Source organism: Tachyglossus aculeatus, chromosome X1 (genome assembly GCF_015852505.1).
Source record: "Tachyglossus aculeatus isolate mTacAcu1 chromosome X1, mTacAcu1.pri, whole genome shotgun sequence".
Taxonomy (NCBI): Eukaryota; Metazoa; Chordata; class Mammalia; order Monotremata; family Tachyglossidae; genus Tachyglossus; species Tachyglossus aculeatus.
This window is the reverse complement of record NC_052101.1, coordinates 65,973,201-65,997,122: the sequence shown is the minus strand read 5'-3', so window position 1 is coordinate 65,997,122 and position 23,922 is coordinate 65,973,201. Positions and strand designations below refer to the sequence as shown.

General features: G+C 44.2%; 1 protein-coding gene across 3 annotated transcripts in view; it reads right to left on the bottom strand.

The window, feature by feature from the left end:
- The window catches only part of LRIG1 (leucine rich repeats and immunoglobulin like domains 1), a 142,721-nt gene that overhangs the window by 15,492 nt on the left and 103,307 nt on the right, over positions 1-23,922 (bottom strand). For all 3 annotated transcript variants that reach the window (XM_038772030.1, XM_038772031.1, XM_038772032.1), the window contains 6 exons: positions 22,598-22,741; positions 20,000-20,143; positions 17,474-17,617; positions 13,614-13,694; positions 5,029-5,100; positions 3,958-4,029 (listed from right to left, as the gene is read on the bottom strand). In XM_038772030.1, coding sequence (XP_038627958.1) covers positions 3,958-4,029; positions 5,029-5,100; positions 13,614-13,694; positions 17,474-17,617; positions 20,000-20,143; positions 22,598-22,741 — 657 coding nt within the window. The remainder of the gene's footprint in view (positions 1-3,957; positions 4,030-5,028; positions 5,101-13,613; positions 13,695-17,473; positions 17,618-19,999; positions 20,144-22,597; positions 22,742-23,922) is intronic.

The window sequence follows — 23,922 nt, the reverse complement described above, 5'->3', positions numbered from 1 at the left end:
AGCAGGATTCCACTCAGCTCTGTAAAAAAAGTGGCTGTTCGTTCATTGCTGGTGCATAGTAAGCCAGAGAGCGTACACCCACCAGTTTTTTCTGAATTCAATAAAAACAAAGGGCATTTCCTTCTTCACTTTTGTTTCTTAGGCGATTTTACAAAAGAAATCAGAATTACCATGTAAGCAGCATGAAGCAGTATGGCCTAATTGATAGAGCTTGGGCCTGGGAGTCAGAAGGACCGGGGTTCTAATCCTGGGTAAATCAGTCAGTCATATTTATTGAGCTCTTACTGTGGGCCGAGCACTCTACTAAGCGTTCGGGAGAGTACAACATGACAGAGTTGGTAGACATGTTCTCTGACCACAAAGGACCTGAGTTCTAATCCCCACTCTACCACTTGTCTGCTGTGTGACCTTGGGTGAATCACTTCACTTCTCTGGGCCTCGGTGACCTCATCTGTAAAATGATGACTGTGAGACTGAGAGCCCCACATAGGACATGGACCATGTCCAACCTGATTAGCTTGTTTCTAACCCAGCGTTTAGCACAGTTACTTGCACTTCCTAAGCGCTTAAAAGAAAAAAAACCATGTTGCCTGCCTAAGTCCCTCAAAGCTCCAGGCTAATTTCTAATAAATGAATAAGGAAACAGTAGTAGAACAAGCAAAGGAACTTTGTATTTGAAAAGAGCCAAATCTTTATGTTATGTTCAGATCTTGCTCTTCCTGTTTCCTATACCACAGATAATCATGGGTATGGGCAGGGACTGTATCTCCCAACTCAGATATGTACATATCTTACAATTCAAATTATATATTATAAATTACTTAGTTATTCACATTAATGCCTGTCTCTCCCACTAGGCAGTAAGCTCATTATGGGCAGGGAATATGTATGCTAATTCTGTTGTGTTGTACTCTCCCAAGCGCTTAGTACAGTGCTCTGCACATAGTAAGTGCTCAATAATTTTGACTGATATCTAAACCAAAAACCCTCCTCTTCAGGAAGCAATGGACGTGAGGAGAACTGAATGTCTTCAAGATACCCTTTACAAAAGAGTTTGGTTTAACAAAAAGAAAGCAGCAAAAAATGAAAATCCAAAGTTAAATACTGCTAAATTTCAACAGCACTTGTCTGTACCCAGACTTCATTATTTCATGATCTAAACCATTTGAACCTTCTCACCGACTGGGGAAATGTCAGTAACAAGCATAAATGGGCACTCAATCTGAAAATAGGTGAAGCAAACTCTTTTTTTGACCATCCACAGTGCTAAATGCTCAATGACTTTAATGCCCCAGGTCCTCTGTGAATTACCTCGGCAGTGGATTTTCACTGAGCAATCACTACTATAGGAAAAAGACTGAAACCTCTGGGAACAGAACTAGTGAGATGGCTCTGTGCATGCCAGGGATTCATTTGGGATAAAAATAAAGGGACAGGCAGACAACACAACTACAAAGCAAGGACAAAGCGTTCCATAGTGTGAACCAATGTGGAGGAAAGTCAGATCAGTACTGAAACCCAAGAGGGGTCTAGCTCAAAAATAGAGGGAAGACTCCCCAAGTTCACATCAGAATGGCTGTCATTCGTGGGCCTCCACACCCAAGATAGGATTCCATACCCTGCTTCTCTCCTTTTCTTCTGTCACCTGAATGGAAAAACTGCCTGCCTACCCACTACTTTTCGAGCTAATAAGAATGATGGCATTTGCTAAGCGCTTACTTTGTGTCAAAGCAATTGTTCAAAGCACTGGGGTAGATACAAGCTAATCAGGTTGGACACAATTCCTGTCCCACATGGGGCTCATACACTAAACCCCCATTTTCCAGATGAGGTAACTGAGGCACAGAGAAGTTAAGTGACTTGCCCAAGGTCACACAGCAGACAAGTAGAGGAGCCAGGATTAGAACCCACATCCTTCTGGCTCCCATGCCCGTGCTCTATCCACTAGGCCATGGAGGCTGACATGAATTATCTCCCTCCTGCTGATCTGATGATGGGACTGGCCTCATTGCTACATTTTCTTGATTGCAAATGAAAGTGTGCTTTCATTCATCCTTTAGGGAAATTTACCCAGAGATTGCCTAGATCCCAAGACAAATCACCAAGTGGACTGAACTGAGATTTGGGTTCCTCCCAGCAAGATCTTCTGTTGCTTCTCCTCCCATTGAGAAGCGACTGGATAAAGCATGGGCCTGGGAGTCAGAAGGACCTCGATTCTAATCTCAACTCCACCATTTGTCTGTTGCTTGACCTTGGGCAAGTCACTTCACTTCTCTGTGCCTCAGTTACTTCATCTGTAAAATGGGGATTAAAACTGTGACTCCTATGTGGGGCACGGACTGTGTCCAACCTGATTAACTTTATCTACCCCAGCTTTTAGTACAGTACCTGGCACAAAGTAAGCGCTTAACAAATCCCGTTAAAGAAAAGACAAATAACCCAGCACTAGGATTGGAGAAGGATGGCTGAAAGTCAGGGGCTCATTTGAACCCGATAAGGGCCGAGGCCCGACCTCCTCTACCTGGTTAAAGGGGTTCATTCATTCAATTGTATTTTTTGAGCGCTTATTGTGTGCAGAGCACTGTACTAAGCGCTTGGAAAGTACAATTCGGCAACAGAGACAATCCCTACCCACCAACGGGCTCTTACTACTCTTTGCGAAGTCCAATCATTCCCACTGAAGTCAACACTCCAAAGTTGATATGAGAAAAACCATTCTGTCACTAACCGAAAACCAGATACCTCCTTTGCCAAATCAGTTCATTTAAGTCTCTTATAAAGAAAAGGCTTCATATTACAGCAATTGTATGCCAGCCCTAGCTGAGAGTCAGCAACCTCTGGCACATGTGCCAGAGAAGAGCATACCAGACTCTCTCTCCAACCATTTCCCATTCAAGAAGAGAAGTTCCAACAGGGGGTTCTCAGGGCGGCCCTGCCTGGTTTGGGCTGAGGAATAGTTGAGGGGGTGGGGGAAGGTTGGGGGAAAGCAAAGAGGGAGAGATGGAAGCAGTTTGGCCTAGTGGAAAGAGCACGGGCCTGGGAGTCAGCAGGACCTGGGTTCTAATCCCAGCTCCGTCACTTGTCTGTTTTGTCACCTTGGGCAAGTCACTTCTCTGTGCCTCAGTTACCTCATCTGTAAAATGGGGATTAAGACTGTGTGCCCCACATGGGACATGGACTCTGTGTCCAACCTGATTAGCCTGTTTTTACCCCAGTGCTTAGTACAGTGCCTGGCACATAGTAAGCACTTAACAAATACCTTTAAAAAAATTAAGCAACTAATTGAACACAGTTTTCAGAATTGGAACAACTGAAAAATGATCCCCACAAAACGAAGGCAGCAACCGGGCTTAAGGAAGACAAACATTAGAACTGCTGGGATCAGAAGAACAAATACCAGAAAGGCAAGGAAAACCAAGCTGTCTTAGGTCTGGACTTACACATTTCAAGCTGATACTGCCCCTAGTACACCCCACTGAAACAAGCTGCTATGATGATGTAATTTTACTCCCAATTTGAAGTTAGCTGTAGCCAAAGATATCACCTGGCCATAAAAGTAGCCTGAAGGGAAAAATGAGGCTGGGGGAGAAGCAGGCTCTGGCATTCCACACCACAGGAAACAGATACAACTGAAGGTTGAGTATGCTATGCCACAGTAATCCATAAAAACACCCCCCAAATTCTCAACTGGGCAACTTCTCAAGTAGCCTGGATTCAATTCTGACTACTCTTCAGTTAGATTAAACCCGCCCCCCGCACCCCCACCCCAACTGATAACCTTTACTTCCCAAATATTTGACGGAACATGAAGAAGTCTTATTTATTTTATCCACAAATACCAAAATGCAGCCCCAAGGGGTCGACTGAGTTACTTCAAAATAGTGATCTTCTAGCTGATTATTATTATATCTTTTTCATGACCTGAAGAGAGCATAGAGGCTGCATTCCACTACTTACAGTTCTTTCAGATTCTTCATTTTGGCAAAGGCGTCAAACTGAACTGACCGTATTGCATTTTCTCCAAGGTTCCTGAAGGAGAGGACAGAAAACATCACAGCCATTCGATAAAGCCCGCGCTGTACAGAGCCTGCAAGGCCGCATGCCCTGCTAGCGATTACGCCTTTTGGCACTTCAAAGCTGCCTTATGTAGAGAAACGGATCGGCATGCCACACATTTTAGATCAGCCCACCTATTGAGCCCTATGGTCTCAGAATCCTTGGTTACCCTCCAAATCTAAAGACTAATCTTGGCAGTAGCCAAAAGCCTTCACAATATCCCTGGGGCCAGGGTTGGTTCCAAATGGGAACAAATGCACTATAAGGTCTCTGTCCCAGGTGCTTTGATCTAGTCCATTTCCTCCTAGCAGCTCAGGAGGCAGTCAGCCCAGGAGAAAAACGGAACTTCTACTTTATGCACTCTACGCTTTCAATTGTACTTTCCAAGTGTTTAGTACAGTGCTCTGCACACAGTAAATGCTCAATAAATATGACAATGAATGAATCAATTGTATTGAGTGCTTACTGGTTGCAGAGTGCTGTACTAAGCACTTGGGAGAATAAAATAGAACAGCGTGAACAGCATTGGTAGACACATTCCTTGTCCACAAAGAGCTTACAGTCTAGAGGGAAGAGCATCAAGGTGCTGCATGGGGCAGCTCAGATTTGGGCAAGGTATAGAGAGCCCTGGGAAAGCTGGAAATGAAGCCAGAGGCCCTGGAGGAGCCTCACACGTTTGAGGAGATGGGAGTGGAAGGGGACAAGGAAAAAAGGGGGAAAGGGCGATACTACCATCAAATATCAAATTAATTGAGAGTGTGCAAATTTGCCATATGTTCTCTAACTCTGTTTCTGGCGCACACAAAATAAAGGCCAAAGTTGAAGCTGACTTCTAATGAGAAGGAAGCAGCTGGCCTTCCTAAATGGACTGGCTTCTCAGTTTACAAAGACACTATTAAATTGCTAGCAGACTTCTCAAGCAGCCACACTTGGCCTTCCCTTTCACCCGGCAAAGCATGATGGGATACTCACAGGTGTTCCAGGCCCTCTAGCCCTGAGAATGCTCTCTTGGCCACGGACTTGATCTTGTTTCCAAACAGAGTTCTGCAGTTTTCACATATCCAATGCCAGATAAATAGAAAGGAGGGAATTGCGGTAGGGGGAGAAGAGGGGGAGAGCAGAGATAAATGGGGAGAGTTGGGGGGGAGGGGAAAAAACACACACACACACACACACACATACCAATTAGAGTGGCTATCTAATAACAGTGTCCAGCACGAAACAGGTGGAAATCTGACCTGCACTGAGATTAAGGGACTGAAGAATGCAGGTCTTCCCCTTCTGAAATAAAATACTTTTATCTTCACTAGAATTTAGTAGTGATGACAGGCTGGAATTGCATACACTATCATCTACAAAGGCCAGTGTGCAGTGGTAAGCACCAAGAGTCTTGCAAAACCCCTAACATACGTTGGGGGAGCAGTCATAGACTGGAATCAAATGCACTGACAAATTAAGAAGAGATTGGGACTCTCACTGAAGCACTTCTCACTTCTGACCTCCCTCCCGCTAGGAAAAAAGCATATAAACCAAAAGGATGTCATGTGCCCTAGAGTAGCTTTACAGCCAAAGTTTTAGGATGGAACTGGTCATTCTGAAGCCGAGAGATTGAGAGGAAGAAAAATAACTTCCTCTACTGAGCTAGAAAGAGAAGTAATGGAAATGCCATTAGAGAGACTCATAAAAAATGGAATTTTCACAACCGAAAACGTCCAACTAAACCAACCATTGCTAATTCGAGACTTATGAACATTGTCTTTTGTAGTAGTAGTAATAGCATGTAGTAAGTGCTTTAGTATTTATTCACGACAAGACATTTTTAAGAGTGATTCACACTAAACTTCCAGATCTGATCACCACCCCACACAACCCAGCCCCCACCTCATTCTCTCCGCACAGAGCACATATGGACATGGCCATTCCTGCACAGTTTTGCCATTTGACCCAGGTAGTGGACTCAGGCCCCTCCTGTTTTAGGCACTCAGACTGTTCCAGGGACTTACACATGCCAAACAGTAATCTTGCACAGGTCTCATGTTCTTCCAATATGCAGGCTACTATAAGTTCCCAGTGATGTGAACTACTGAGGGTATGTGAGGTTATCACTGCATGCTTATGAAACACAGAAGCCCTCCCTCCACCTCCCCCAAGAAATCAGGATATCTCTGGCTCAGAGAGAGATGGATCATGGGGTAGTGTGAACCCCCAAACCTGGACACCTGCCCTCTGATTTGGGAGTTTTTGCAGTGCTCTAGTATAAGAATTTGACATGATGATGATGATGGTATTTGTTAAGCACTTACTATGTGCGAAGCACTGTTCTAAGCGCTGGGGGGGAATACAAGGTGATCAGGTTGTCCCACATGGGGCTCACAGTCTTAATCCCCATTCGACAGATGAGGTAACTGAGGCACAGAGAAGTTAAGTGACTTGCCCAAAGTCACAGAGCTGAAAAGTGGCGGAGCCGGGATTAGAATCCACGACCTCTGACTCCCAAGCCCAGGCTCTTTCCACTGAGCCATGCTGCTTCTCTAAATAATAATAATGGTATTTGGTAAGTGCTTACTATGTGCCAAACAATGTTCTAAGTGCTGGGGTAGATACAAGGTCACCAGGTTGTCCCACATGGGGCTCACAGTCTTCATCCCCATTTTCCAGATGAGGTAACTGAGGCACAGAGAAGTGAAGTGGCTTTCCCAAGGTCACAAAGCAGACAGGTGGTGGAGCTGGGATTAGAACCCATGGCCTCTGACTCCCAAGCCCAAACTCTTTCCACTAAGCCACGCTGCCTCTCTTGATGCAGACATGAACTCCGCCTCAATAATAATAATAATGACGGCATTTATTAAGCGCTTACTATTTGCAAAGCACTGTTCTAAGTGCTGGGGAGGATACAAGGTGATCAGGTTGTCCCACAGAGGGCTCACAGTCTTAATCCCCATTTTACAGAAGAGGTAACTGAGACACAGAGAAGTTAAGTGACTTGACCAAAGTCACACAGCTGACAATTAGCAGAGACAGGATTTGAACCCATCACCTCTGACTCCCAAGCCCGGGCTCTTTCCACTGAGCCACGCTGCTTCTCTAAGCAGCAGGACTCAGTAATTAAGAGGACTCAGTAATTAAGATACACACAGGGCATTTTAAGAGCCTGCAGAGTTATCAATCAATCATATTTACTGAGGGCTTACTGTGTGCACAGCCCTGGACTAAGCACTGGGGAGAGTATGATAAAACAGTTGGTAGACACATTCCTTGTCCTCATGGAGCAAAGCACCCACTAAGTACCTCCGCAACCGCTGCCTTGTCCCTCAAACTCAACAAGATGCACTAATCAAAAATAAATGTTTCAGCAGAAGGGACAATCCTTACAATCACACATACGCACGCCCCAATATCTGAGAGCTGGGTGAGTAATGTCCTAGGAGATTCTGTTATTTCATTTATCACTTCCTTCTTTTCTGACACAACTAATTAATGGTATTTATTGAGAAGTTATTGTAATGGATTTTTAAGCTCAGAGTAAACCGAGGGTGGGGAGAGAATCAATCCAAGCCAGACTCCCAAAGTGGTTCTTGTAGAAAACTAATGCCAAAAGATGCTTCTGGGTTCAAGGAGACACCAAGGGTAGAAGGAAATTTTCAAAAGGGAAGTAGCAAGGGCTGGCAGGTTTTTGAAAGTGGGAAGGAAAAGAAGGGGACCCAAAGAGACGAAGAAAGTAGGCAAGCTATGCCTGAGGAATAGAAATGAGAAGGCCTTCTCACTGTGGCAAAGCATCTAGAATGACACCAAAAGGAGTCTTTAAGACAACCCCTGGAAAAGACCACCTTTTGATGTTTCCTTAAAACACTCTGCCCCACCAAACACAATCAGAATCAACATAGGTGCCCAATCCACAGGTGGGGTGAGAAGGGTGATGTTGACGCCTCCTCCTGCCCCCACCCCACCCACCCCCGAACTGCTTTTTGAATTGGACTTCCAAATTTGCTCATCTTACATCTCAGACAAGAATTGAAAAGTTTCAGTCGGGGCTAGAATGACCCAAAATGGTGATTTTCAATTGATTTTTGCCCCTTAAAGCCCATCCTCCTCCCAATTACCATCACTCCCCCGTACACCAAAGGCTCCAATCAAGCCCACCAACCACAACAGAGGAATCCCATCTCAACCTGGGGAGCAGGGCCAAAGCTACCCATCTCCCCCTCTAGACTGCAAGCTCGCTGAGGGTAGGGAATGGGTCTGTTTATTATTATGGTGCATTCATTCATTCAATAGTATTTATTGAGCACTTACTATATGCAGAGCACTGTACTAAGAGCTTGGGAGAGTACAATACAATAATAAACAGACACATTACCTCCCCATAATGAGCTTATAGTCTAGAGTGCTTGTACTCTCCCAAGAGCTTAGTATAGTGCTCTGCATACAGTAAGCGCTCAATAAACACAACTTGCTGACTAACGATGAGTCAGCTGCGTGATAGCTCTTCCTCTGGACTGTAAGCTCCTTGTGGGCATGGAATGTGTCTACCAACTCTGCTGGATTGCACTCTCAAATGCCTAGCATAATGCTGTGCACACAGTAAGCGCTTAGTACAGTGCTCTGCACATAGTAAGTGCTTAATAAATATGACGGAATGAACAAAAGTAAGCACTCAACAAATACTGCTTATTGACTGATTAATAGTAACAATCTGGAACGCAATCAGTCCATTCAAAACCTGAATGTGAGCCCGTTGTTGGGTAGGGACCTTCTCTATATGTTGCTAACTTGTACTTCCCAAGCGTTTAGTTCAGTGCTCTGCACACAGTAAGCGCTCAATAAATACAATTGAATGAATGAATGAATGAACTAAACGATTAATAGAGTGTCAACAAACCCTTAGGTTTCAGGCAATGTTATTCCCAACTTTCTAGCAGGGAAGACTCTAGCTGTTTCCAAATTATCTCAGCATAAAACCACATGTTCATCTGTGGAGAATTTCTGCAACTAATAAAGTCTATCGCCCCTCGTTCTGAAATTCTGCAGAGAAGCATTCAGCTACTGTTGACACTCTTCTCCCACCACCTAACTGGCCAATTGGGTTAACATGTGGTGCTGAAACACCATTTTACATCTCGAGTCACCGTCAGCAAAGTCACTCTTCCTGGTTTTGGTAATGCCATGATGAACAGTATAAGTGAAACTGTTTTATGAGCAGAGCCAGGAATATTCTGGATATTCACTCACTCATTAAAATGTATTAGTCACATTTATCTTCTTCACACCAGGTGAGAGGACTACTACCACCAGCCAGCCCGTGGTCACTCAGAAGAAGTTTATCCTGTTTGTGGATGATCCAGGCTCCCCGCCCCCGCCCCCTGCCCCTTACTGCTTCTTTCCTTAGGTCCTGGCCATTTCATCCAGCATCTCCCCTGGAGCTTGGGCAGCAGAACTTAAAGGTGGTAAACCTCAGCCAATCATCTCTGCTTCTTTTTAGCAGCTGTTGGAAAAGACTCAGGGTGGGGAAGAGGCTGAAATTACTGTCTACAATGAAGGTTTCTGGATTTCCATCAGCCATGTTCTCTGGGCAACCGTGCAAATCATCGGGTGAATGCAGGATTCATTTATAGTGTAGCGAGTTCAATTGAATCAGGAGGACTACTTCCAACTTTGCGAGTATAAAGGGAACACTCAGTTCTGCCAGAACTCAGCTTTTCACTATATGTTTTGGCTACAACATTGTGAGGGGGTTAGATAGCATTTTTCTGGCAATACCAGCTTGTCTGGACACAGCTTGACAGCAAGTACGAAGGAACTGTTGGGCCTGTGAGCACAAGGTGTCAGAAGTGGATGAGTCTTTTTTTTATGGTTTTTGTTAAGCACTCACTATGTGCCAGGTACTGTACTAGGCGCTGGGGTAGACTGAAGCTAATCCGGTTGGACGCAGTCCACGTCCCACGTGGGGCTCGCAGTCTTAATCCCCTATGTTACAGATGAGGTAAGTGAGGCACAGAGAAGTGAAGTGATTTGCAGTTCTGTTTAAAAAAATCTATTCAAACCTCTTTGTAAGTCAGATTCTATACAGAAGGAAGCAGCACAGCCTACTGGAAAGATCCTGTAGACTGTAGACCAGGTTCAAATCCCCAGCTCTTCCATTTGCCTGCTGTGTGACCTTGGGCAAGTCATTTAACCTCTCTGAGTCAGTTTCCTCACCTGAAGACCGTAAGATGCTTGGGGGGGTGGGGGTGGGATCGTGTCTACCAACTCAATTGTACTGTACTTAATAACAATAATAATGTTGGTATTTGTTAAGTGCTTACTATGTGCAAAGCACTGTTCTAAGCGCTGGGGTAGATACAAGGTAATCAGGTTGTCCCACGTGGGGCTCACAGTCTTCATCCCCATTTTACAGATGAGGTAACTGAGGCCCAGAGAAGTTAAGTGACTTGCCCAAAGTCACACAGAAGACAAGTGGTGGAGCCGGGATTTGAACCCATGACCTCTTGACTCCAAAGCCCGGGCTCTTTCCACTGAGCCACGCTACTTCCCCAAATGCTTAGTACAGTGTTCGACAGATACCATCGACTAACTGGGGATTAAATACCCGGCCCCCTCCCCACTTGGACTATGAACCCCATGTGGGCTAAGGACTGTGGCCAACCTGCGCGTTTGGCATTTACCCCAGTGCTTAGTACAGTGCTTCACACACAGTAAGAGCTTAACCAAGACCACAGTGATTAGATGGTACATTATCATGCACAACTCCCTTTACAACTCTATATCCTTCCTCAATAAAGTCTGAGTAGGTGAAATGGAACACAGTGGCATGGGCTTGCAATCTTTTACCGGGGGGCGGGGTGTGGTTCCCTCATTACCTAGTTTCTAAATGCGTGATCTGGTAGTCACTCTGTTTGTTGGTAAATGTCGGGGATGGCTAAACAAATGAATATTCCACACGGCAGAAAGTTACAGTCTCCTCTTTCGGCTCTGCGCTGGGATTTCAGCCAAATGATCAATCCAGAAAAGGTGATGTTTAGATTAATTATGGGCTGTAGGGGGGTGGCAGGGTCCCCAAGGCCTTCATTAGGGCTTTGTCTAATACTTGTCCTTGAGTAAACATTTTAATTTAGAGGCCTGGCCCTCTCTGTAGTACTGAGGTTTAGAAGTGCATCTATAATTCAGCAAAGGCTAAAGAGATGGAGCTCCCTCTTGCAGTTTAACACACCTTCGTTACATTAAACACCACTCACTGCTAAATCATTGCCAGATCAAAGGAGAGTGGCTTTCAAGCAAATCTCCACAAGGCTGTGCTGATTATTATTTCATCAAAAGTTGTCCTCTGTTTTGAATGTTGATGGGCTTAACTGCCCTGATGCATTATCAGTAGGGTTGGCACCACAAAACCCAGAAGCTTAGACAAATGGCGTTTTGGTAAAATTGCCTTTCTAAATGGAATGGGGGGATGTTTATATTCCCGGGAAACATTTTAGGTCCAGTACACGACAGAGAATAACAACTGAAAGGTCCGAAGTGGCAATAACACCTCTAGCATTTTGTCTTGCTGAGAAAAAGAATAACCCAACCATAACGTTAGTTCATTCATTCATTCAATCGTATTTATTGAGCGCTTACTGTGTGCAGAGGACTGTACTAAGTGCTTGGTTAGTTCAATATGAACTTGAAAGTAGGGTCCCACTTGAAGCCTACGGGCCCAAAGATCTCCGGGAACTGCAAGGAAGTGGCGACACTGGTGGGCTCTCTCTCCCAATCACGGTAGGGATCCACTTTTACAAAATCAATCAGAGCCAAAGAAGTGGACAAAAATCCCTAAGAAGTAGAAGGCTTTGCTGAAAGAACTGAGGAAAAAGAAAGTTCTGAGAAAGGGGATAGCTAGCTGCTCACTGCTCAGTCCCTCTTTTCTATCTAATAATGAAAGCCAGATTTACACTGAACCACAAATGCCTGGAAGCTTCTCAAATCCAGGCTCATACGCAGGAGGGGATTTACTTCACCACTGAGAAGCAATGCAGCCTGCTGGAAAAAGCATGGCCCTGGGAGTCAGAGGACCTGGGTTCTAATCCTGGTTCCACCACCTGTGTGCAGGGTGACCTTGAGCAAGTCACTTCACTTCTCTGGGCCTCAGGTTCCTCATCCATAAAATGGAGATTAAAACTGTGAGACCCATGTGGGTCATGGACTGCATCCAGCCTAGCTTGAATCTACTCCAGCTATTAGTACAGTGCCTGGCACATAGTAAGCGCTTAACAGATACCATTTTTTTTTTAAAGACATTCTTCTTTGCTTGCTTTAGAGAAAAATCCTCCTAGAAACCCATACACCCTGGAACCCTGCTCCCACTTGGGCACAGGGCAACCAACAGTCATTAAAAAGTCAGAGGACTGAAGAGACCTCAGACGAAGCAAACCAAGTCAGTACATGGTACCCTGTCAAGCAATATTCCACAACACAGTTTGGATTTAGTTGCTGGACTATCACCTGTTCAGTATCGCTAAAAGAACACTTTTCTACATGGTTTTCCAGCTCAACAACTCAATACCTTTGATCATAACCAAGTAGGAGCAAAGTACTACATTTTACCTAAAAGAGCAGCTGTAAACAGCATTAAGCCTGCGGAAATTTTTTTTTAATGGTACCTGTTAAGTGTTTACTATGAGCCAGGCACTGTTCTAAGTGCTGGGGTAGATACAAAGTAATCAGTTTGGATACAGTACATGTCCCACAAGGGGCACACAGTCATAATCTCCACTTTTACAGATGACGTAACTGAAGAACAGAAAGTGAAGTGACTTGCCCCAGGTCACACAACAAAGGTGGCAGAGCGGGATTAAAACCCAGGTCTGTGCTCTATCCATTAGGGCATGCTGCTTCTCAATACCAACATCTGCAAGTTCATGCAAATGTGCACTGGATGAGAAGGCGCTATCTGTAAGGAAGGGGCAAACATCGGGGACTGAAGGAGCTGTGGTAGGGAAATAATGGGTCCGCTGAACAGGTCTGCAGTGAGGGAAAGAGGGAAGGAATGGAATTTGGGAGATGCACAGTCACCAACTCCTCATTACTTATGCTCATGAGGAATCTGGCTAGCGTGCATCATTTAAATCCATGAACAATCCCAAAACCTCACATTATCCAAGTTTCCATCTCAGGCACCTCTAAACCTCAGAGCTACTGATTAGAAAACCTAAAGAAATCCTATAAAGCAGAAAAAGTATAGCGGCCCCCACAGAAAATAGACTCACAGACTGTCTTGAAGCATGCAGAAATTATGCCATAGAGAAGAGCAGCTATAATGGCATAGGATTTTGGGCCCTTTCAAATAAAGATGGGGTTACTAATAAGGCCATTGTTCATGTTACAAGAGATCAGTCTCACACTTTCTTTTTGAGATTCACCCCACCTTTCTCTCCACCCACCACCCCCTCCTACAAAAGAAGATATATGTAGAAACAGAACATTTTCAGGCAGAGCATGAGAACAAAGGCAACCCAGAGGGGAGAGGGGGAAACTTCTCCTCTTAAGTGACCAAACAAGACTTCAAACACAGCAATACTCACAGCTTGTTCAGGCTGTCTAGGCCTGTAAAAGCCCCATTGGTGTCTTCTATTGTGCCCGAGATCTCATTATGGTCCAGATCCCTGGGGAGAAGACAAAAGAATGCTCAATCAATTTCTCAGTCCTCTACTCACCATTTCAGAATGAAGGGAAAAGGTTTGGGAAAGGTTTATTGTACTCTCCCAAGTGCTTAGTTCAGTGCTCTGCACACAGTAAGCGCCCAATAAATATGATTGATTAATCCTCCCCTTTGTGACTGAGGGTTTGCTTTTCTTTTTTTCCCCTCCCAAACAGAGCAGTTAGACATTTTAGGCAAAATAATAATAATAATAATGATAGCATTTATTAAGCGCTTACTATGTGCAAAGCACTGTTCTAAGCGCTGGGCAAAAGAAGCACTCTCTGGCTCGCAGTTTGACATTTTCAACCCACACTGCATAATTCCGCACAACAAGCTATCACACAATGCTTTTTCAAATCACAACCCATTGAAAGCTTCAAAGATGTTTCAGGAGCAGAGGAACTTCTTCCACAATAAAACAACAACAACAAAACCCAAACCATCCTTCTGCAAGCCACCTTCCAGGAAAGGAACTTCTAGCCTTGTTTTGCTTTATGTTGTAGAAAAAAATCCCTAGTGGTCAGGGAGCACCGGATGTAGATGAAGAGGAAAAACAGAAGGTGCAGTAACATTCTACCACCAGTCTCAGTCTTTATAAACATCTGACTGATTAAACACATGGCCCTCCTGATCCAGCCAGGAAAGGTGCTGGAATTTTTCCTTTGGTCCCTGGCTTTTCAACCTTCTTGGCAACATGCTGGCCCACACTCAAGATGATGGGGAAGGGGGAAAAGGGAAGGGCTGCACAAGTGAAGTGCGGAAAATAAGGTGACTTTAGAGAAACACTGATTTGAGGTGGGATCAGGATTCAGGGCCAGTCCCATATTTCAGCATGAGCAGGGCATGGTACGCAGCAAAGGCATTGCAGACACTCAGTAGGTGACAGGCATGATTAATGCTCTCATGGCCGAGAGTAGGCTGGGAGTAGTCCAGAGAGAAAACCTGGATGACAAAGTCAAGCAAGCAGCAATATGCTCTGAACAAGGGGAGGAAACTTGAGTGATGAGTGAATTCTAAAACAAGAACATATTCTTCGTTCGTGTGTGTGTGTGCGCGTGCACACCTAGCTCTCCATGTCTCTCTCGCTTGCTCATTCATTTATTTGCTTTCTTGATCTCACTCATTCTCCTACTTGCTCTATCAACTGCTCCCTTTTGCATGTTGCTATGCTCTCTATTTCTAATAATTGTGATATTTTCTAATAATAATAATAAAAAGTATGGAATTTGTTAAGCTCTTATTGTGTGCCAGGCACTGCATTAATTACTGGGGTAGATACAAGGTAATCAGGTTGGACATAGTCCCAGTCCCACGTGGGGCTCACAGTCTCAATCCTCATTTTACAGATGAGGTAACTGAGGCAAATAGAAGCTAAGTGACCTTCCCAAGGCCACACAGCAGACAAGTGGCAGAATCCATGACCTTCTGACTCCCAAGCCCGTGTTCTATCCACTACACCATGCTGCTATATGCCAAGCACAATACTAAGCACTGGGACAGATACAAGACAATTAGGTTTAACTCGGTTCTTGTCCCACATGGGGCTCACAGTCTAAGTAGGAGGGAGAACAGGCATTGAATACCCATTTTACAGATGAAGAAACAGAGACAGAGAGAAAGGAAGTGACTTGTCCAAGGTCACACAGTAGACAACTATTGGAAGCAGAATCTGAACTCAAATCGTCTTCTCTCACTTTTGCTCTGACTCCTTTTTGCTCACTGTTTGGCTTGGGCACCCACTTGCTCACATTTGCATACTAAGCTCTTGGGAGAATATAAGAGAAGTAAAAACACACAATCACTTCCCTTAGGAGTCTACCATCTGATAGAGTTAAACAAATAAAAACTTACAAACAGGGGGAACACTGTAAAACGAAGTGGTATAAATGTATGTATCTCTCTTTCTCTCTTACTCAGTTCATGCCTGTACAAACATCCAAAGATTCATTCTGATGCAAATCAGAATTGACTGATTAGCCTGTCTTCCTTGCTTATTCAGTAACACTTCATTTCTTCCTGCCTGGGAAAGCATTCATCCAACTAGTTGATCCTTCTGCTACTCCTCAAGATCTTCCAACTTTTGATGAGGCTCTTGTCCATTCTTCTTTTGTTTTCTTTTTTCTCTCCATCTTTTCTTCTGCCCATAGAACCCCCTGCCCTCTGGTCTCCTTCCAGTAGGAAAGAACAGGCTGTCCCTCTTCATTTGGTCTAAAGTGTCTAAAAACTAAAATGCACTTTGTTGTGTTTGTTGTTCTTCTAAAGGAAGCTGAAAGTTTGAGACTGGAAAGGAAATTATGCCTTCAATGGATTCCCTTCTTGGATCCCTTCCTATCCTCCCCAGCCTCCACCCGAAAAATGGGTATGGCTGCCTCTCTTTGTCCTCTCTCTCAACCGCTTCCAGCTCCTGCTGCCAATTTCCTATTCTTTCTGGCTGGCTGAGCTTGAATGCTTACTGCTTTGTTAATCACGGTGCTGGGAGGTCCCCCACCCTGACCTCTATTTGAATAGCTCCACATTTCAGCAGTTCCACACTCACCACAGGCTCACCAACAATGGGCCATAATTAAAGAATGCTCGGGTCCCTTTCACCAGGTGCAGGACCCAATCAGCCTTCCTCTCTATTAAATTAGAATCCACTTGCTCCTGCTCTTTCTTCGTTACTTGTTCCCTCCCCGAATTGTGCGCAACGGGGGCACAGCACTATCGGCAAAGAAGAGGGAGCTGCAAACTTTACTGCCCACTTTTCTTTGGAGCCTTTAGTCCTCCTATTGACAGCTGCCTTGGAGATGCCCTTTTTCTATGCCAACAATTGAAAGGCTTTGGGAAAAGCCCAGAAAAGCATTTTTCAGTAACTTCCTTCAGTGAAATTCAATTAAGGGAACAAATAATCACACAGCTTCAGGAGAGGTCATTCCCACCCTTAATCAACTCCGGGGGTGGGGGAGCCCTCAAAGGCTAAATGCTTTCTTTCCCCCCACCCCCCAATACTGGCTTTTCCTAGGATCCCCACCACAATTAAGCGGGGGGAAGACAAGTGAACCCAAATATCCCTGGCACTGAAAGAGAACGTCTGGAGCCTTAGAAAGAGAGGGACAATAGTAAATTCTCATTAATAAAATCCAATGCACCCTTCAATGTGGTCCCCTGTATCCATTCAGCCTGAGGTATTTGAAAGTCTTTGGCACCACAGGAAGCAAGAGCAGGATGGGTTTACTCCATCACTGGCCTGGGATTCAGAGGACCTGGGTTCTAATCTTGGCTAATCCACCACTTGTCTGTGTGACCTTGGGCAAATCACTTCAATTCTCTGGGCCTCAGTTCCCTCCTCTGTAAAATGGGGATTAAGACTGTGAGCCCCATGTGGGCCAGGGACTGTGTCCAACCTGATTAGCTTGTATCTACCCCAGCACTTACTACAGTGCCCAGCACATAGTAAGTGCTTGACAACTACCATTAAAATAAACAAAAAGAACGTTTTGGGAATTACTGTTTGGTGACCCCCAATCTTCATCATCCACCAGCACTCCACTGGCATAACCTCAAGTAGGTGGAAAGTTACTGTTTGCTCTCAACAGATTAGTTTACAGTGGCTCTTGCAAAATAGGAGCCTTATAAAAAAAATTCAGTTCCAATTTTAATTGTACCTTTCTTGTGAGCAAGAAAAAACTGACCGCAACAAAACAGTCCAATCCAGTCTGAGCCCGTTGGCCCCTTCTCCCCAAGCAGATAAGAAACACTTACAAGACCCGCAGGTTTCTGAGTCCCTTGAAGGCGCCTTCTGCGATGTGACTAATAGAATTATGGCTGAGACGCAGGATATGCAAGCTACTCAAGTCTGCCAAGCTTTCTTCATCAAGTCTGGTTAGATTGTTGAAGGATAATATCCTGAATAGAGAGGGGAAAAAATGAAAGGAAACTGAGTAAGTAATCAGAGGGCTCAGCTGTCTTTTTTTTTTTTTTAACTCTCCCCAACAGCTACACACCTGCACCTTGTGCACAGGATATACTGTCAGTTCATAACCTCTCCACACAAAAGCAGGGCAGCCAGAAAACAGATGACCAAGCCAATCACAACCTAATCTCAAACAAGCCACTGGAATCTCACTAAAGGACCCAGAGTTTGTTCAAAAACAGGTTTTTAATCTCCCTTCTGAAGGTTCAGATCCTGGTTTACCAAAATAACTGATGCCTGGGCATTCTTAGGATGAGAATCCATCTACCATACAATCAGACCTACGTTAATGCATCAGAAAACCACACATTCACAAATGGCACTCCAGATCCTGTGCTCCAGATTTACTCTCTTTGTGTCCTCCTTTGGTTTTAGCAGGGATCATTAAGGAGGCCAGACACTAGTTTCTGGGCTGTGCAGGTAAGTGACAACATTATTGGGAGCAAGGTATTCTGAGTCAACTAACAGAGAGCAACACACAGGTGTCTGTGCCAAGTCATCATCACCAACTCTCATAGAACACCCACCGCTGAAGCACGCTTGGTCAACAGATCAACTTGGGGTATAAACTTTCCTGCTCCTTAGCCTCTGAATCGCTCCCACGGTGGCATTAACCCTACCCCTTAGCCTGAACCACTTGATTTTATCTTGGAGGATTTAAATTTTTTTTTTAAAAAAGAAAACACACATGCTCCTTCCTTCAGTCGTATTTATCGAGCACTTACTGTGTGCAGAGCACTGTACTAAGCGCTTGGGAAGTACAAGTTAGCAACATATAGAGACAGCCCCTACCCAACAGTGGGCTCACATGCTCCCACACATACACTCAAGCTTAAAAGAAAATCTAGATCAGAACAGCACCCTTATTCAGTAAGGCCATTGCAAGTGTTATTTCCTTGGCATATCAGTCACCTGTCTCTTAAAAATGGGAAATTGGACAAAGAAATACAGACAAGATTAATGTTTCATAGGAAGAACGGAGTAACATTTTTTCATTCCAAAGAGAAGTTGTAGCATCAGTTATGAAGATCTGGCAGGTGATCAAAATAATGTCCTCACCTGCAATTAAAGAATTTTGCTTAAAAAAAATCATGCTAAACAGTAATCCTAAACCTGGCTGGAAGTTTACTTTGCTATCAAGCCGTGAAGTCTCTCCATGACTGGTAAAGGCATGCTCCCTTTAGCCTTGAGCAGGCTTTAGACTATCTATCATCAGAGTTGCAACCAGCTGGAAAGTTTCATACAATGGAACTGCTTTCTTTGGTGCTCTCCAACTCAGGATCCGCAAGCAAAACTGACAGGTTATAAAATAGCAACATTTCCCCTCCAACATAGTTTATATTAGCCAGGTTGATGGAGTCCAACACAGCTCCTGCTTTCGCTCACTGATCAAGTGCAGATGAGAAAAATGTCATCTACTTAGGCTTGAAGTGATACAGAAAGAAATCTAAAGGGTTAACTGGAAAATACAGAGGATGACCTTCCCCAGGAAGATGCAGAATTGCCTGTGTGCATTAAGAACTGCAATTATACTCACATTCAACATTTGGAGGAAAGGGAAAGACAAAGGATCACATCAGCCATTTCAATCCCTCATTCGAGTTGAGTCTGAGCCAATACCCCAACACCTCTCAGAGCTTTACTGAGTAAAGAGCTTTACTGGGTAAAAAAAAGTTTTTCCTCACAATAAAGTGGGTCTCAGGGTCCTTGGCACTTTAACCTGCCTTATGTGATGTGGGTGCAAACTGACCCTCTCACTCTAAATTATTCAAACTTTGACCCAGAAAGCTGAGTAAGATTCTACACCTGTTAAACTGAGGTGAGCCCTCTCTTGAAATGTGTGAACTTCATTCTTAAAGTGTCTGGAATAAATGGAGAAATTCTAGGGGTGTATACACCACGGAAAATGACAGGTTCGCTGCCATCAAATCACATAATGCTAGGGGAAGTAAAAGCCAGTCCACTGAAGTGTTCTTCATGGCAGTTGGAGAAATGCTTCATAATGTGTCAACAAATATGTACGTGATCCCATAAAAATTGAAAATCAGTTTGATGAAGGGGGAAGCTAATCCTGTCTTCTACTGAACTGAGTTTGTTTTTTAAGGGCATCTTGATAAGTGCACTGGTTATTATGCCCAAGAGACTACAGTGGACTAAATTGTTTTAGAAGAGTGTGTTTCTTCCTCCCTTCAAGAAAATCACATTTCCTATGGCATTTTTTTTTTAGTGTTTAAATGAAATGACCAGATACACTACCCGCTGAAGAACAGACTAATCATTTCACAACGCAATGACCCAATTTGGAAGCCACTTACAGCTCATGCAGCTTCTGACAGAAACTCCAACCATCTCGGCTAATGCGGGAAATTGAGTTGTTACTGAGGTTAAGTTGGTGGAGAGCGGTGAGGCCATAGAGTGAGCCGCTGTTCACCTCCGTCAAACTGTTGTATTCCAGATGCCTACAACAAAAGGCCGAACAGGAGATGAAACAGAGAACATAAACACAAGGATATTAAGCACCCACAGTATGATCAAATACAGGTCTTGATCCTTGGCATGTATATTAGAGGGTAGCACACCAAGTCTCTGGCCTTGGGCAGGGTGTGGAATGAGCTGATGTGTGTGGTGGCATGATTCTTACCAGCCCCCAAAGGTTCGAGCTAAAGTTCACTCACTTTGGATGTGACTGGGTTTTTTAGGGTTTGTTTGTTTTTTAAAAATTGTATTTGTTAAGCGCTTACTACGTACCAGGCACTGTACTAAGTGCTAGGGTAGATATAAGCTAATCAAGTTGGACACAGTTCATGTCCCACAAGGGGCTCACAGTCTTAATCCCCATTTTACAGGTGTGGTAACTGAGGCACAGATATGTTGGGTGACTTGCCCGAGGTCACACAGCAGACAAGTGGAGGAGTCAGAATTAGAACCCATGTCTTCTGACTCCCAGGCCCATGCTCTATCCGCTAGGCCATGCTGCTTCTTTTTTCTGGTTTGTTTACTTCCGCTAACTACAGCAAATTCTCCAGTTTTAGTAATTACTAAGAAAAATAAATGATCTTAGCCAGTCACTGCTGAAACTTGCACAACACATTTTCCAAATGATATGGTTAACGTCCTTTTTACAGAGATTCCAGAGCCATCTAACTGTATTTCACTCACCAAGTATCTTCATTTAAATTTTAATATTCATCATCTACAGACTTGGGAGCTTGAAGTGGAAACCTGCTGGTATTTTTTTTTGACCACTGTACTAGAACACATATCTGGTATAGGTTAAGACTCTCTTGATGAAAACAAAATATAAGCACAGGCTGAAGACTTTCCCACACCCTCATAAAAGGTAAATAAACCTGAAAGACAAACTATACATTCCATGTCCCAAGGAAGTTCTCACCCCCCAATTCACACAAATATGCACCAAGTGCAATTTTCCAGAATCAAATGAGTTGGTTTGGAGGAAAATAATAGGTATTTCTAGGGAACAAATGGATTTAAAAAAATAGGATTCACGTCATGGAAACCAAGTTTCTAGATTTGTGCATGACTTTATTTTAGGATGGTATTTGATAAGCACATACTATGTGCCAAGCACTATATTGAACACTGAGGTAGGTACAAGATAATCGGGTTGGCAGTCCTTGTCCCATATTAGGCTCACAGTCTCAATTCCCATTTTACAGATGAGGTAACAGACACATTCATCCACATAATTGCTCCTATTAAAGACCTCCTAGATCCTTTATTATTTTGAAAAAAAGCTTCAAGGCTCAGAAACAGATGCAACAAATTCTTAGAAATTTCCACAGAATGCTCAACCTGATCCTAGCATCAATGGAGATGCACAGGACCTAATATTGGTGGCATAGAGGAAGTAGAGGGTGACATGTGGTGACAACCTTCAAGTTGGAGAAGAGGCAGGTTCAAAAGCAAGCACTTGTAGTGTATGACGCCAGAAATCGGGGGGGACAGGCGCTAACATTTTGCATCTCTTCATCCTTTGGTCCCTCTTGAACACAAGGAGTTCATGTTGGGAGTAAGTGTGACTTACCGTAACCTACCCCCGCGTCCTGGGAAGAAAACAACAAGAGCAAGGAAATGCCCAACCCAGAACCCTGGAAGGGGGAGAAGTTTAAATTCCCTGAAACAAGCTGCCTGCCATGTTAATGGACAACTTCTCTGAGATAGGGAGCTAATGTCAAAGGGATCATCTGGCATGTCCCTTTTACTGCCTTTGGCAGACCACTTTCTAAGAGTTCCCCAGAGCAAAGCATAAACCTACATGCTATGCCCAGGGATTCAAACCATCTCCTAAGCAGGATGGGATGGCTTCTGGCCCACCATCAAAGACCGGGTTTATAAAACCCAGACTCTCTGGGGGAGCTCCAAACCCAAGAGGGATAGCCAGAATCAAATCAGCTCCAATCACTGGGAAGGAACTGGCAAGCCAACAGTTTGGGGTCTGCAGGTTTCATCGCTCTGTGATGCAACCTGCTCAGTCATATGGTCCCAGGCCTACTCACTCAGGGATGGATTCAAGGAAACTCTAGTTGGGGCAAGTTACCTATTTGGGCAACCTTAGTAGCTACTATCTCTCAAGCTACTATCTCCCTGAGCCAGGTCTGGGAGAAGTTGGATCGTGGCATGTCCCTTTTTCTACTCAGTGAAGTGCTCATCTCTCAGTAGATATGAGCACCAAGCAACCTGGAGGATGAAACGGGGAGGTTTTTGGCATAATGTCCATCAAAACCTTCTGCGGATAGTACTCAGATAGGGGAATGTACAGCAAAGACCTCTCAGAAGTCAAGATTGCTGCAGCCCAAAGCAGCTGCCCCTATGGTGCGCTCATCCAGCTTGAGACTCTGCTCACTCTCCTAACCTGATTGAAAGGGCAGTGTCCATTTCCCTCCACTTACAGGACTTGCATCTTGGCCAGACCCCAGAATGCTCCATCTGTCAGCCTGCTGATACGGTTGCGCTGCAGTTTCAAAACATCCAAGCTGTCCAGTCCCTGAAAAGTCAGGCCCTCAATTTGGCGAATTCGATTCCGGTTCAGCTCCCTACAAGGGCCAATGGAGTAAGTTAAGAGTCTTCCCTTCTGGGTAACAAATCCTAGCAGAAGCTGGGGGAGCTCTGCTTTTGCATACGCTTGCGCGCTCTCTCTCTCACGCACACACACACAGACTTTCCCCCAAACCCTCCTTCTATAACACACACACACACACACACAGCCTCCACTCATACACCATCACCTCTTCTCTGAGGGAAATACTGGAGATGATCATTAAACCTGAATTAAATAATAGGAATGCAGAGATTTCCCCCTTGCAATGAGTCACTAACCCTGCATTGAAATTGTCTTCTCTTTTTTTGTTTTTGTTTTTTAATGGTATGTGTTAAGCACTACAATGTGGCAGGGACTGTACCAAGTGCTGGGGTAAGTACAATATCAAGATAATCAGGTTGGACACAATCTATGTCCCACATGGGGCTCACAGTCTTAAGCCCCATTTTACAGATGAGGTAACAGAGGCAGAGGAAAGTGACTTGCCCAAAATCATACAGCAGACACTTTTCCATGAAACATCATCTCAAGTTCCACTGACTATATTGCAGGTATACAATTTCTGACACTGCAGTGAAGAAATGGTTAGGACTTCTACTGAAAGGCTTTATTTTCAAGTCTCTGTAAATGTGGCAATGAAAACAAAACTCCACACAGGGTGTGTGCTTTCCAGTGGGGATAAAGTAATAATTAGGAACACAGTACAGTGGCCATTTCTCCACTTCTCTTCTAGTTATCTCTGTAAAGCTGATTTGAAAAAACTTTAACACAACAGAGACAGTGTGGAGCCACAGCTTCTGCTAAAGAGCAGTTTCTCCTCTGTAAGGAGAGCCCATGCCAGCTTCGGGAAAAACATGACCCAAAGGTTGAGACCTGATTTTGAAACCAAGTATCATGTACAAGATTTAAGACATGCAGATTCTTCCACCCTTCCGTGCCAACAAGCATGCACCCTTCCAGTGAACGAAAATGAACCAAACAAAAAACACCTTCAAGTGAATATACCTACCCCTAATTCCAACTGTTCCAACATGTGCAAGCACTGAATTTCTTTCCCAAGCAACCCTCCCTGACTGTGCTTTACTGACGCATAAAAAGATACCTGTGTGGCCCAGAAGGCATTGAAGGAAAATAAACAAAAGAAATCAGATGTCTAGATCTATCTCCTTGCAGAGG